This window comes from Lycium ferocissimum, chromosome 2 (assembly GCF_029784015.1).
Source record: "Lycium ferocissimum isolate CSIRO_LF1 chromosome 2, AGI_CSIRO_Lferr_CH_V1, whole genome shotgun sequence".
Classification (NCBI taxonomy): Eukaryota; Viridiplantae; Streptophyta; class Magnoliopsida; order Solanales; family Solanaceae; genus Lycium; species Lycium ferocissimum.
In genome coordinates, this window is record NC_081343.1 from 34880908 (window position 1) to 34894744 (window position 13837).

The 13837-nt window shown below is 34.7% G+C and overlaps 1 protein-coding gene across 1 annotated transcript; it reads left to right on the forward strand.

The window, feature by feature from the left end:
• Positions 1-12290: 12290 nt before the first annotated feature.
• Positions 12291-12641, forward strand: LOC132047536 (secreted RxLR effector protein 161-like). Its single transcript, XM_059438566.1, has one exon. It carries the CDS (start codon positions 12291-12293, stop codon positions 12639-12641), a length of 351 nt encoding a protein of 116 aa, XP_059294549.1.
• The last annotated feature ends 1196 nt before the right edge of the window (positions 12642-13837 follow it).

Consider the following 13837-nt stretch of genomic DNA (forward strand, 5'->3'; position numbering starts at 1 on the left):
TTTCCTGCTCTCTTTGTACTACTTTCCTGCGTAAAAGGAAATGGGTAAAGATAATAAACAAAAATGAAAAAGGAAATGACCTCCTGATATAAAAACCCTGTGGCCTTTGATGATTTCCTCGTCAACTGAAAGATGAAACCGAGCTCAAGTAGCAAGATTGAGAACTTGATATTAAGCAGGGTCAGGTAGATTACTTTTCAAGTATATGTTTAGTTCAATGTGACTTTGATTGCGGATAGTTGCAAACTGTTTCCAACTATGTCGTGATCTTTTGCTCACTTGAAAAAACCAGTCCAATATACTACTCATAGAGGATATTGAAGCGACCTGTGTGCAATCATAGAGGATTATCTTGTTTCTGTCAATTGCTGTTTAGTTAATGCTTGGAAAGGAAGAATGTTTTCAATGTCAAATTATCGCAGATCGGCAAATCAATGATGTAATGCTAAAACATACAAGTTGCTAAGAGAATAAACTTGGTGTATCTACTACATACAATATAATCACTATAAAATTGGAGAAAAAGACAAGAAACTAACTTAAGTTTATCTAGTATTCAAGTCGGTTAAAAGCTGCTGAGGTAATTGATTAGTACCATATCATTATCCGTTACTTGATGGATAGTCATTATATTTTAATTAAGGGTGTCCATCGATCTATTTAACTTTGATGTTGTCTTCGTCATGAAATCAGGGACGTCGGCAACTTTTTTTTGACTAACCCGTTTATTTTTATTATAACTTCGAAAAGCCTGTTATAACATATTTATACCCTGATAGCTAGCTTTTTTACATTATCAATTTATATACTACATCTGTTCCAATTTATGTGAAGGTGTTCCACAGGACATAATTTATAAATAAAAGGAAGACTTTTGAAACTTGTAGTTCAAAATAAGTCATAGATGTTTGTACGACTATAAATAATCTCATGACAATTTGCCGGATTGCTCTTCGTTGGGGGTGGTCTTTAATTTTTGCCCCTCAAATTGGTGATCTTTAATTTTTTCCCTCTGCCTTTGCAAATTCTGTCCATGCGAATTTTGCCTTAAGACCCAAATTCTGCCAGGCAGAGGGCAAAAGCTAAAGACCAACAATTTGAGGGGCAAAACTTAAAGACCACCAATTTGAAGGGAAAAAAATTAAAGACCACCCCAAATGAAGGGCAATCCACGCCAAAAAAAGAGGTTAAAATGGGATGTTTTAAGTTAAATTATTACTCTCTCCGGATCAAAAAGAGTGTCCATTGAGCCATTTGCATATCCTTAAGAAAATACTAACTTCTAGATAAAAATAGGCAATTTGACTAAACTGCCCCTACTTAAATAAGTATTGGATTTGATCATATAACACTTAATAGGGACAAATTTGAAAAAATAAGGTTAATGCTTTCTTGATTTGATAAGTGGACACTCTTTTTGACTCAAGAAAAAAAAAAGGCTAAGTAGACACTCTTTTTGATCTGGAGGGAGTACCAAAAAGAGTCCGGAACCAAAATGACCCAAAACAAGACCTTTTGAACCAAAATAACCCAACAAAAAAAATAGTTACCATAGTACGGTTAAGTCCTTTAACACAGTAAATTACTGCATTAAAGGAGTCTCCTTTTTTTTTTTTTTTTCTTCTGTTTCTGTTACGTTTTCACACTTTCTTACGTACTTTAGCCATAGATTAATCATGCTTCGAGACTCCGAAACTTGAATATTTTATATAGAACCCTACTTATTTTTGTGCGATTAATAATGTAGGCTCAATACATCAAGGATAAACTAAACTTCGGATTGTAGTTTTAGTAGTTGAAAAGTGCTTGAAGTCCATTTTTGTTTGAAGACTTGTTGTCATTAGCTTTAAGTTATATATGTTTTAGGGTTTCGATTTAAGCGTGTTACTTTTTAGTCAAAATTGCATCATTCATACCAATCTCAAAATAATTAAATTGCACCATTCTTAACAATATGAAATTACTTAAACTTGTTCATTAATTTGGAACCCAAACTTGTTAAGGGTGTTTTTTTTAGTCAAAATTGCACGTTTTAGGGTTTCAATTTAAGCGTATTATTTTTTAGTCAAAATTGCATCTTTCAAGACGTTGCCGAGATACATGACGGCTCTACAACACTTCAATCCTAGTACTATTGTTGAATGGAAGTTCAAATCGAAGCCTAGTATGCCCGGTAATATTTTTGAGTTTGTGTTTTGAGCATTCAAACCATGCATTGATGGTTTTGCTCATTGTCGGCCAGTAATATCAATAGATGGAACACATGTGTACGAGGTATACGACATAAAGCTGCTAATTGCAATTGGAATGGATGCAATTGGATCTATACTCCCTCTAGCTTTTGCAATTGCAGCTAATGAGAGCACTAATACGTGGGCTATGTTTTTGAACTACTTAAAACACGTTATTAAGGATCGTATGGGCATACGTGTTATATCAGACAGAAACGCTGGCATATTGAGCAATATGTTTAATTTGCATGGGTCACTACAAAAAAATGGGTGCTTTGAGGAGGTTGAAAGTTGCAATTCGCGGAGGTTTTAGCCGCTTCTATCAATTAGTGGAGGCTAAAACCTTCGCGAATTGCAATTTTCAACCTCCGCAAATTATTCATTTTTTTGTAATGGTGGCAGTCGCCCTTTGCCTACTATCGTTATTGTTTAAGGCATTTGAAGGCAAACTTCCAAAAGGCATATCGAAGCCCAACACTTTACAATTGGAGGTGGGCGGCTGCAACAGAGCATCAGGAGAAGAAGTTTCACCTGCAGATGGAGATTATTAGGCCGACGGATAAGGAAGTCTTCCACTGGTTGAGTAAAATTGATAAAGACAAATGGACATTACACCAGGATGAAGGTAGGCGATGGGGGATGCTGACAACAAATAGCTCTGAGTCATTCAATGGCTTGTTGAAATCTGCACGGGGACTACCCGTCACCGCAATGGTGAGAATGACTTTTAAGCAGGTTGCTAAGCGGTTCGTCACTAAATCAAAAGAGGCCAAAGGACTTGCGGCAGACAGTCTAAAATGGATGCCAAAACCGTTACAATTGCTCGAGTATCACAAATTTAAGGCTCAGCAACACTACCGGATGGAGTACAACTATGCAGAGTGCATATTTGAACTCACAACAAGTGTTCACCAAGGTAAATGAGGTAACGTCCACACAATTTGTAACATTCCAAGAACATGCACATGTGGCAAGTGGCAATCATATCACATGCCATGTTCTCAATCGTTCAAGTGCCTTATCACAATAGAAAATAATGCCTCCACTTACGTGGCTAAGGAATATACACTTGAAAATTATGCAAAAACGTATGTTGGAAGGTTCTACCCACTTGGTAGTGAGAGCTATTGGCCACCGGAGTCATTTTCTATGGTTGCAAATAAAGCATTTATTTGTAAATTCAAAAAGAAAGCATATCAAAAAGAAAACATACTCCCGTATTCCTAATGAAATGGATGTTCCACCAGGGATATACACTCGAAAATGCTCATTTTGCAATTATGTTGGTCATGATAAGCGTAAGTATCCCTTACGGCATGGTGATCAAAATACATCTCGCGGTGGAAGTACCTCTCGTGGCGGAGTAAACTTTCGTGGTGGCGGCACATGTCGCGGTGGTGCGGAAGATCAACTCCAGGGCATGTGTAGGCTCGTGTATTTTAAGGTTTTTCTTTCTTTGATGATTGTATTTTAACAAGTTTGGGTTCCACATTAATGAACAAGTTTAAGTATTTTCATATTGTCAAGAATGATGCAATTTAATTATTTTGAGATTGGTATGAATGAAGCAATTTTGACTAAAAAATAACACGATTAAATCGAAACCCTAAAACATAAATAACTTAAAGCTAATGACAGCAAGTCTTCAAACAAAAATAGACTTCGAACACTTTTCAACCACTAAAACGACAATCTGAAGTTTACTTATCCTTGATGTATTGAGTATACCTTATTAATTGCATAAAAATAAGTAGAGTTCTATATAAAATATTCAAGTTTTGAAATCCCGAAGAATGATTAATCTATGGCTAAAGAACGAAAAAAGTGTAAAAATGTAAAAGAAACAAAAGAAAAAGAAAAAAAGGGGACTCCTTTAATGCAGTAATTGGGCTACTTTAGTTCAAAAGATCTTTTTTTAGATCATTTTGGTTCTGGACTTTACTAAAATAGAAATATGTCTTTTTTTTTGTACTAACTATAAAGAAAATAGTGTAACATAAAATTGAGACGGAAGGAGTAACTTTAAGTCTTAATTGAATAAGACAGGCGACGGCAAACAAGAATGTCAAAGCAATTTGATTTACACATACAAGCAAAGGCTCCAACTTGTACAATTTAAAAATATTTTAAGAAACATCAATTTAAGTAGAAACGTAGGTGGGACTAGAAACCAATAAGTAAATGGCAAAGTTCATCAATTTTTTGAGTGGTGTCTGCTAAATCTGGATTCCTGATTCAACGTTTTTAGGCTGCTTTTTCTATTGATCCCCACCACGATGATTTATAAGTATATCTAGGGATGGCAATAGAGCAGGATGGGGTCGGGGCAAGGCAGGACAGGGCAAAGCACATTTTCAGAAAATAATAAATGGGGCAGGACAGGAGGCAGGGCAAGGTTTTAGCTGCAAACTCAAAAATAAACTGGAATATTTTGTCACTTGGGTGTGCCACTTTCTGCAACTACTTTAGTTTTTAGGTTCTTTTCCTTGCTTCCTCGTTTACTTTTCTTTCCCACACTATAACATGTGAGAGTGAGAAGTTGGCATTAATATAATGTTCAAAAAATATAATAAGCTTAACAGAGTATGAATATTTATTATGAATTTCTTGAGCGGGCAGCAAATTCAGAAGAAATATTCAGCAACTTATTATGGAATAACTTAACTGTCATTTTGTTTGTTTGTTGACCTTGTGTGGATGATTTTAAATTTAAGATAATAGTTTGCTTGCTATTGTTTTTGGTTAGTATCAAATCTAATAGAGTTATAAGACATCAATTTGTTTGTTTTATTAGTAGTTCTCTCTATGTTAGAAATAGTGAAAAGATATTTATAAATTGGTTGAAGCAAGAAATTTACAGTAAAGAAAAATATAACGAATGTGACTTACACTCACAATGTTTTTTTTTTTCCCTTCTTTTTCCATCTGGTGTAAAATAAAAAATATGTAAATGAAAGATTAAACAGGGCAGGGTGACACAGGGCTAAACGTGCACGGCAGGACAAAATATAGGGCAAAAAGTTAAACCGGACAAGGAAAACTTTAATAGGAAAAGACTTATCACTTGTCTCACTCTAGTCCATTGCCATCCCGGAGTTGTATACGGGAGCTGTTCACGGTTTTAGTTAAAGTCAAAACTGAACTGAAAATTTAATCAAATCGAATAAAAAAATCGACATTTGATTTGATTTGGTTTTAAACTTTAAAAACCAATAATATTTGGTTTGGTTATGGTTCTATTAAAAAATAACTGAACCAAACCGATTATATACATAAATTTTATAATTAATTATATGTATAATATCAGTTTTTCATAAATAATTATAAATATTTTATACCTTTTAATCATTAATTTGATTTTTGGTCTAGTTATTTCACATAATTGTTTAAGGCTCATGTTTTTAAGAATATATCCAAGCCCATGTCTTTAAGTCTTTTAACACTAATGTCTTTAACTTAAATTTTTAGCCTTTCTTTGTCAGCCATTTGATTTTAGGTTTTTTTTATTTTTTTTATTTTTTATACCTTTATTTTTTCTTGTCTGAATGGTTCTAAACTTCTAATATTTTTCATATGAAAAGGACAGAGGTTGTAGATACGGAGGTTCCTATAGAAGATACTTCAGTAACATCAGCATTTGCTGCAACTCAAGCACATGGTAACGCCCTAATACTTCTTCCGTGGGTAATCCTCCTAAAAAGCAAAAAAGAACCAACTCCTTGTAGTCGAGACCCTAGACTTGGGTATAATGATAGAAAAACATCAGAAGTTTGGGATCATTACACAAAGTTTTTTTAATAAAATAGGAGAATTGAGGGCAAAATGCAAGTACTGCCCCAAAGTTTGGGATCATTACATAAAGTTTTTTTATTTCATATATTTTCATTTTAATTTTAGGTAGTCTTTATGTTTAATTAATATGTATGTTTGTAACAATAACTAAAAGCTCCTATGCTCTAATTTATTTCCAGGTATGTATATTAAGATGACAAAAATGGTGCAGCCACTACTAAGTTAGTTTTTAGCTCTATATGTATTAGTTTAGCAACTTTGGGTAACTTGAGTACTACACTATCACTAATAGTGAAAATGTTTCTATGATGTATTTTTCACCTTAAATTATAAATAAAAGTTATCGTTTGAACTAAAAAAAAGACATGTCTTTTTCAACTTTTTAATGTTTCTTGATAAGTCTCATGGCTGCTAGTCATGAACCAAAAAATCGAACCAAAACGAACCAAACCGACAATAACCAAACCGGTGATTATTATTTTATTTGGTTTGGTTATGATTTTAGACATTTAAAAACTGACTAAATTGGTTTGGTTATGGATTTAATCAATAACCGACCCAAATCGAACCATAAATTATTTTATTTGTATAGTATCTCTCCTCCGGGAGATTATCTATTCACAATAAGCAACTGGATTTATCCTTCAATTCCATTTTTCACGACATTCTTTATTTTTTATTCAGTTTGTTCAAACGAAATGATATAGTTTAATTTTATATTTGAATACATATTAACTTTAAACTTTACATTTATAGAACTGTCAATAATATTTAAGACCACAAATTTTAAGCATTTTTTTTTTATAATTAATATATCATCGGACGATGAGATATGGTGATTTAGTGAATTAATAATAAAATTCTCAGGAAGGAAAAATTTAAATAAAGAAGCTAGACCTTAACTTACTTGCTACTCTTATCGTGGAACAAGAACTAGCCATTATATTTATGGACCACTCTAGAAGTAGAGATTAATATTGGACTACTTGAAGAATGGAGCATGTGGTCTCTGTAATATTTGGCAATTTTGTCGTCAAAAGCCACTAGTTGACCGCCTCGCCATTATTGGAAAGCTGGATCTTCTTCAATTATTGGTGGGGCTCCAACACGTGCCAAAGAATTTGCTCACTTAAACTTAAAACTTTACGATAACCGGTGAAGTAGTCCAAGATATTTCAAACTTTTCTCGAAACTCTTACGTAACAATTTGGCTCCAACACATGCCAAAGAATTTGATCGCCTAGACTAAAAACTTTACGATAAATGGTGAAGTAATCCAAGATATTTCAAACTTTTCTTGAAACTCTTACGTAACAATTGGGCTCCAACACGTGCCAAAGAATTTGATCACCTAGGCTTAAAACTTTACGATAATTAGTGAAGTAATTCAAGAAATTTCAAACTTTTCCCGAAACTCTTGCATAATAATTGGGCTCCAACACGTGCCACATAATTTGATCATCCAAACTTAAAACTTTACGATAATTTGTTAAATAATCTAAGATATTTCAAAAAATTTCGATACTCTTGCATAACTGATAAATAGGTACAAAAGTGTTCTTGCTCTAACCCCTTTCAATTCTTTTGTTTTTTACCGTTCTTTTTGAAGTTGAGAGAGAGAGAGAGAGGAGGTTTAATAGGAGTGCGTCTGAAATAGAAGGAGACATATTAGGTTCAATGTGCTAATTATTGAGTAGGTTTGAAGCACCATCAAACAAGCTCATTAAAATTTTCCCTCGATATCATGGGAAATAATTGTTGGCTTTTTAAACTTTGAGCTTTAAAGATAAGTTGTTGTGAATGAGAAATGGAGGGAAAAAATGAACATTTGAGCAAAGTTCCTTTTAGAAGTGCACTTTATACCACATTGATAGTAGAAAGGGAGAATTGTGTGTTTATATATCAAAGCACATCCTCTAGGAAGAGAACCTCCCTTGCGCTGTAGTCGTTGCTCTGCTTCTGATTGATAAATTTTTTGGACCAAATTTATTTTTCCAAATTCATAATTTAATTTTCATTTCGGATATTATTTAATATCATTTCCGCGCAAAATTTAATTTCCCAACGACCATTTTCTTTTTGGAAAAGGCAAGTCCTTCCCGAATGGACACCTTGCCTGTTCGGACCAGGTACTTCCGCTCCTATAAATTTCAGAGGCAGAGGCGTCGCCTTATTTTTTTTTTTTTTTTTTTTTATATACAACAAAAATTCTGAACTTCCTGCAATTAAAAATTTCTTGACTTCTTCTCTTCACATTCAATGCATTATTTTTCCAAACTACTAACTGTAAGTGTCCTGTGATTTGCTCCGTTATTTGAGTTGGCTGGAGTTTTGTGGTTTGCATTGCCGCTACTATAGAAACGTTCTTCCGTTCTATCCTGGGAGGAAGTACCCGCATCTTTTCGCAACAGTGAGGGGGTTATAATTCCTTAAGGATATACAAGTAACTTGTGGGCTCAAAAGATTTTTATACATCTTCTACATTTCTATTCATCTATTTTTCCCTGATTTTGATTAAAAAACTAAAACTTGTTTATTAATTACTGGTACAAATTACAGATTCTAACAAGCTTAAGGAATTATATTGTTTTTGTTTCCATATTCTGTTAATCTGTTCAAAAGAAAGAAAGAAAACGGTAACTTTTTTTGGGTGGAAATATATATATATATATATATATATATATATATATATATATATAGATTTACTCTTTTGGGGATTAAAGTCCTTGTGACTTTCTGCTACTCATACTGTTACTCGATTTGAAGATACAAAAACTTCATCGAGGTAATTTAGTAATTTGTACTCAATTTGAAGATATAAAAACTTTATCGAGTTAATCTAGTTATTTGTACTCGGTTTGAAGATATAAAACCTTCATCGAGTTAATCTAGTCGATTGTATTCGATTTGAAGATTAAAAACTTCACTGATTTACTAAATATCATTTGTGTGTGAAAATTTCTTTTCAGGAATATGACTACTGGAGCAGAACAACAAATTGATTCTGTGAATGTTGCTGCCACTGCGGCAACGACTACTGCATCGTCAAGGTTCACGACTTCGACACCAGCATTGGCTAAGGCAGAGAAGCCGAGAAAATTTACCGATATCGACTTCAAAAGGTGGCAGCAGAAAATATTCGTCTACCTGACCACCCTTAGCCTACAAAGATTTATCAATGAGGACATTCCCGTCTTGCCTGAGGAAACTCCAGATAATGAGAAATTTGTGGTACTTGAGGCGTGGAAACATTTCGATTTTATGTGCAAAATGTATATTTTCAACGGCTTAGAGGATGACTTGTATAATGCCTTCAGTGCGTGTAAAACGTCTAAAGAGCTGTGGAACGCTCTTGAAGAAACACAAAACAGAAAACGCGGGATTAAAGAAATTCGTGGCTGCAAAATTCTTGGATTTCAAAATGGTGGACAGCAGGTCCGTTATGTCACAAGTCCAGGAACTACAAATCATAATCCATGATCTTCTAACGGAAGGTATGGTCATAAATGATTCGTTCCAAGTAGCAGCAGTTATCGAAAAGTTGCCTCCGCTATGGAGAGACTTCAAAAACTACTTGAAACACAAATGAAAAGAGATGACCCTTGAAGATCTAATTGTGTACCTAAGATTAGAAGAAGATAATAAGGCTGCAGAAAAGACGTCACGATCAAGTTCAACAATTGCGGGGGGAGATTGTTGTTGAAGAGGCACCAAAGAACGACAAAAAAAGAAAGAGGTCGTCTGGACCTAAGAATTTTCTGCCAAAGAAGAAATTCAAAGGCAGTTGCCACAATTGTGGAAAAATAGGCCACAAGGCTGCGGAGTGTAGAGCTCTAAAGAAAGAAAACAAAAAGCGTCAAGCGAATATAATTGAAACGAAAGAGGAAGTGGAGAACCTATGTGCCAAGCTCTCCGAATGTAATTTGGTAGGTAACTCTAAAGAATGGTGGATTGACTCCGGGGCTACTCATCACGTATGTTCTAACAAAGGATTATTTTCATCCTATGCTCCCGCAGGTCCAGACGAGACTATCTTTATGGGAAACTCCTCAACTACTAAGGTCCAAGGAGTTGGAAAGATCATCTTGAAGATGACGTCAGGAAAAGTGGTGACGCTCAATAAAGTTCTCCATGTTCCAGATATTCACAGGAATTTAGTTTCTGTAGCACTTCTTTTTAAAAACGGGTTTAAGTGCTTTTTTGTTTCTGAAAAAATTGTAATTAGCAAGAATGATATGTACTTAGGAAAAGGTTACCTGAATGAGGGCCTTTTCAAGCTTAATGTAATAGCGATTGAAATGAATAAAGATGTTGGTTCTTCTTACTTGCTTGAGTCAAATTCTTTATGGCATTCACGTTTGGCTCACGTCAACTTCAAAACATTGCGAAAAATGATTAATTTAGAAATATTGCCTAAGTTTTAATGTAATAAAGCCAAGTGTCAAATATGTGTGGAATCGAAGTATGTTAAACATCCTTTTAAGTCAATTGAAAGGAATTCAAATCCCTTAGACTTAATTCACACCGATATTCGTGACATGAAGTCAACACCATCTCGCGGTGGAAAAAAGTATTTCATAACTTTTATTGACGACAACACAAGATATTGCTATGTTTATTTACTTAATAGTAAAGATGAAGCAATTAATGCATTCAAGCAATACAAAAATGAAGTTGAGACATAACTAAATAAAAAGATTAAAATGATCAGAAGTGACAGGGGTGACGAATATGAATCTCCTTTTGAAGAAATTTGTTTGGAATATGACAATATTCATCAAACAACTGCTCCATACTCACCTCAATCCAATGGGATTGCAGAAAGGAAAAATAGAATATTAAAGGAAATGATGAATGCATTATTGATAAGTTCTGTTTTACTACAGAACTTATGGGGGGAAGCTATTCTTACAGCCAATAGAATACTTAATCGAGTTCCCCATAGCAAAACACAATCCATCCCATATGAAAAGTGGAAAGGAAGAAATCCTAACATGAAATATTTCAAAGTGTGGGGGTGTTTGGCGAAAGTGCAAGTTCCTAAACTTAAGAGGGTAAAAATAGGACAAAAAACTGTTGGTTGTAGTTTTATTGGATATGCAACGAATAGTAAAGCATATCGATTTCTGGTTCATAAATCAGAAAATCCCTTGGTTTAGGTGAACACGGTAATTGAATCAGGCAACACTGAATTTTTTGAAAATATATATCCGCATAAAAATGAATGTGAGACGTGTAGCATAAGATCTAAATGACCTCGGGAAGAAATAAATGACAATATTCGTAGTGAGGAAAATCCAAGACGTAGCAAACGTCAAAGGACGTCTACATCCTTTTGACCAGATTTTCTAACATTTTTGCTGGAAAATGAGCTCGGACTTCTAAAGAAGCTATGTCTTCCTCAGAAGCACAATATTGGAAAGAGGCAATCAATAGTGAAATAGAATTCATATTAAACAATCATACTTGGGAATTGGTTGATCTTCCTCCTGGAAACAAACCCTTAGGTTCAAAATGGATCTTCAAAAGGAAAATGAAGGATGATGACACTATTGATAAATATAAGGCAGATTTGTTGTCAAAGGATTTAGACAACGACAAGGTCTTGATTATTTTGATACATACTCACTGGTAATGAGAATAACATCTATTCGGGTGCTAATAGCATTAGCCGCTATGTACGATCTTAAAATCCATCAAATGGATGTTAAAACGGCCTTCTTAAATGGAGATTTGGAGGAAGAGATATATATGGAACAACCCGAAGGGTTTGTAGTTCCAGGAAAAGAAAAGAAGGTGTGCCGACTTGTTAAGTCTCTTTATGGACTAAAACAAGCACCCAAACAATTGCATGCAAAATTTGACCAAACAATGTTGGCAAGGGGGTTCAACGAATGTGATAAATGTGTTTATATTAAGAACACTCCAAATCACATGGTCATTGTTTGTTTATATGTAGATGATATGTTGATAGTGAGTAAAGACATTGCCGACATAAATGCTACTAAGCGCATGCTTGCTAGCAAATTTGATATGAAAGACTTAGGAGTTGCTGATTTAATTCTAGGAATTAAAATTTAAAAAACTCCTCAAGGTTTAGCATTGTCTCAGTCTCATTATATCAAAATGGTACTTGAAAGATTCAAATATTTGAATTTCAAAATCGCAAGAACTCCAATTGATTTGAACCATTCATTTGTAAAGAATAAAGGTCAAAACAAGTCTCAATTTGATTATGCTTGAGTGTTGGGAAGTCTGATGTACATAATGAATTGTACACGACCTGATATAGCTTATGCTATAGGTAAACTGAGTCGACACACAAGTAATCCTAACCAAACTCATTGGATGGCAATGAAACAAGTGTTGGGATATTTGGAATATACCCAAGATTATGCTTTACACTATAACAAATATCTAGCGGTAATTGAGGGATATAGTGATGCAAATTGGATCACCGGTTCAACAAAAACTAAATCCACTAGTGGATATGTTTTTACCATTGGTGGAGGAGCAGTATCATGGAAGTCGTCTAAGCAAACATGCATTGCCCGCTCTACCATGGAGTCTGAATTCATAGCTTTGGACAAAACCGGTGAAAAAGCGGAACGGCTCTAGAATTTCTTAGAATATATTCTAGTTTGGCCCAAACCTTTAGCACCGAAATGCATAAATTGGGATAGTCAAGCTGTAATAGGAAGGGCTGGCAGCGTCATGTATAACGGAAAATCTCGTCACATACGACGAAGACATAATACCGTTGGACAACTACTTTCTAGTGGAATTATCACAATTGGCTATGTCAAGTCAAAGGATAATGTGTCAGATCCACTTACAAAAGGCCTAGCTAGAGAGGCAGTTGAGACATCATCAAAGGGAATGGGACTATGGCCGAGGACAAGTAATCATGGCGGTAACTCTACCTAGAAGACTGGAGATCCCAAGCTCTAGGTTCAAAGAGATCAAACAAAGTTATGATTGATGGTTCAACATTGTCAAACAACAACTTTGGTCCATTCTCGTGATGAAGAAAATGTTCAGTACCAAGGATAAATCATTTAGGCTTTTTAATGGTTTCTAAGTTTGATACAGGGTATATCAAATTGTGTTTCTAAAGGATTACACGTTTAGGAATCACCTATGTAAGTGAGAAGTGGAAACCGCTTTAAGGAGAGGTTTGTAAGGCCAATTCTCTACACACTTATGAAACCAAGCGGTGTTCATGGCTGAAGCGAACACAACAATGAAAACCAAAGACGGTTAAGGATTAATTGTGTGACCTATGTTGTCTAGGTATACACCAAAGCTCGAAGGTTCAAAGATATCAAATCTACCGATTGACCGAGTATACCCGATATATGTTCACTACGGAAAGTTCATAGGGAAACCTACTTATCCAGATGCGATTAATCCTTATTTGCAAATCACACAGTTTTTTTCATGCATATTTTCATTATAGCCATTCCCCATTCATGTGGGGGATTGTTGGGCTTTTTAAACTTGAGCTTTAAAGATAAGTTGTTGTGAATGAGAAATGGAGGGAAAAATTGAAAATTTGAGCAAAGTTCCTTTTAGAAGAGCACTTTGTGCCACATTGGTAGTGGAAAGGGAGAGCTGTGTATTTATATATCAAAGTACATCCTCGAGCTCATAAAGGGTTAAGAAGAGAACCTCCCCTCGCGCCGTCGTCGCCGCTCGGCTTCTGATTGATAATCTTTTTGGACCAAATTTATTTTTCCAAATTCATAATTTAATTTTCATTTCGGATACTATTTAATATCATTTCCAGGCAAAATTTAATTTCCCAACGGCCA

Excerpts from the sequence above, each read along its gene's own strand:
- LOC132047536 (XM_059438566.1), top strand. The coding sequence starts at position 12,291 with ATGAATTGTACACGACCTGATATAGCTTATGCTATAGGTAAACTGAGT.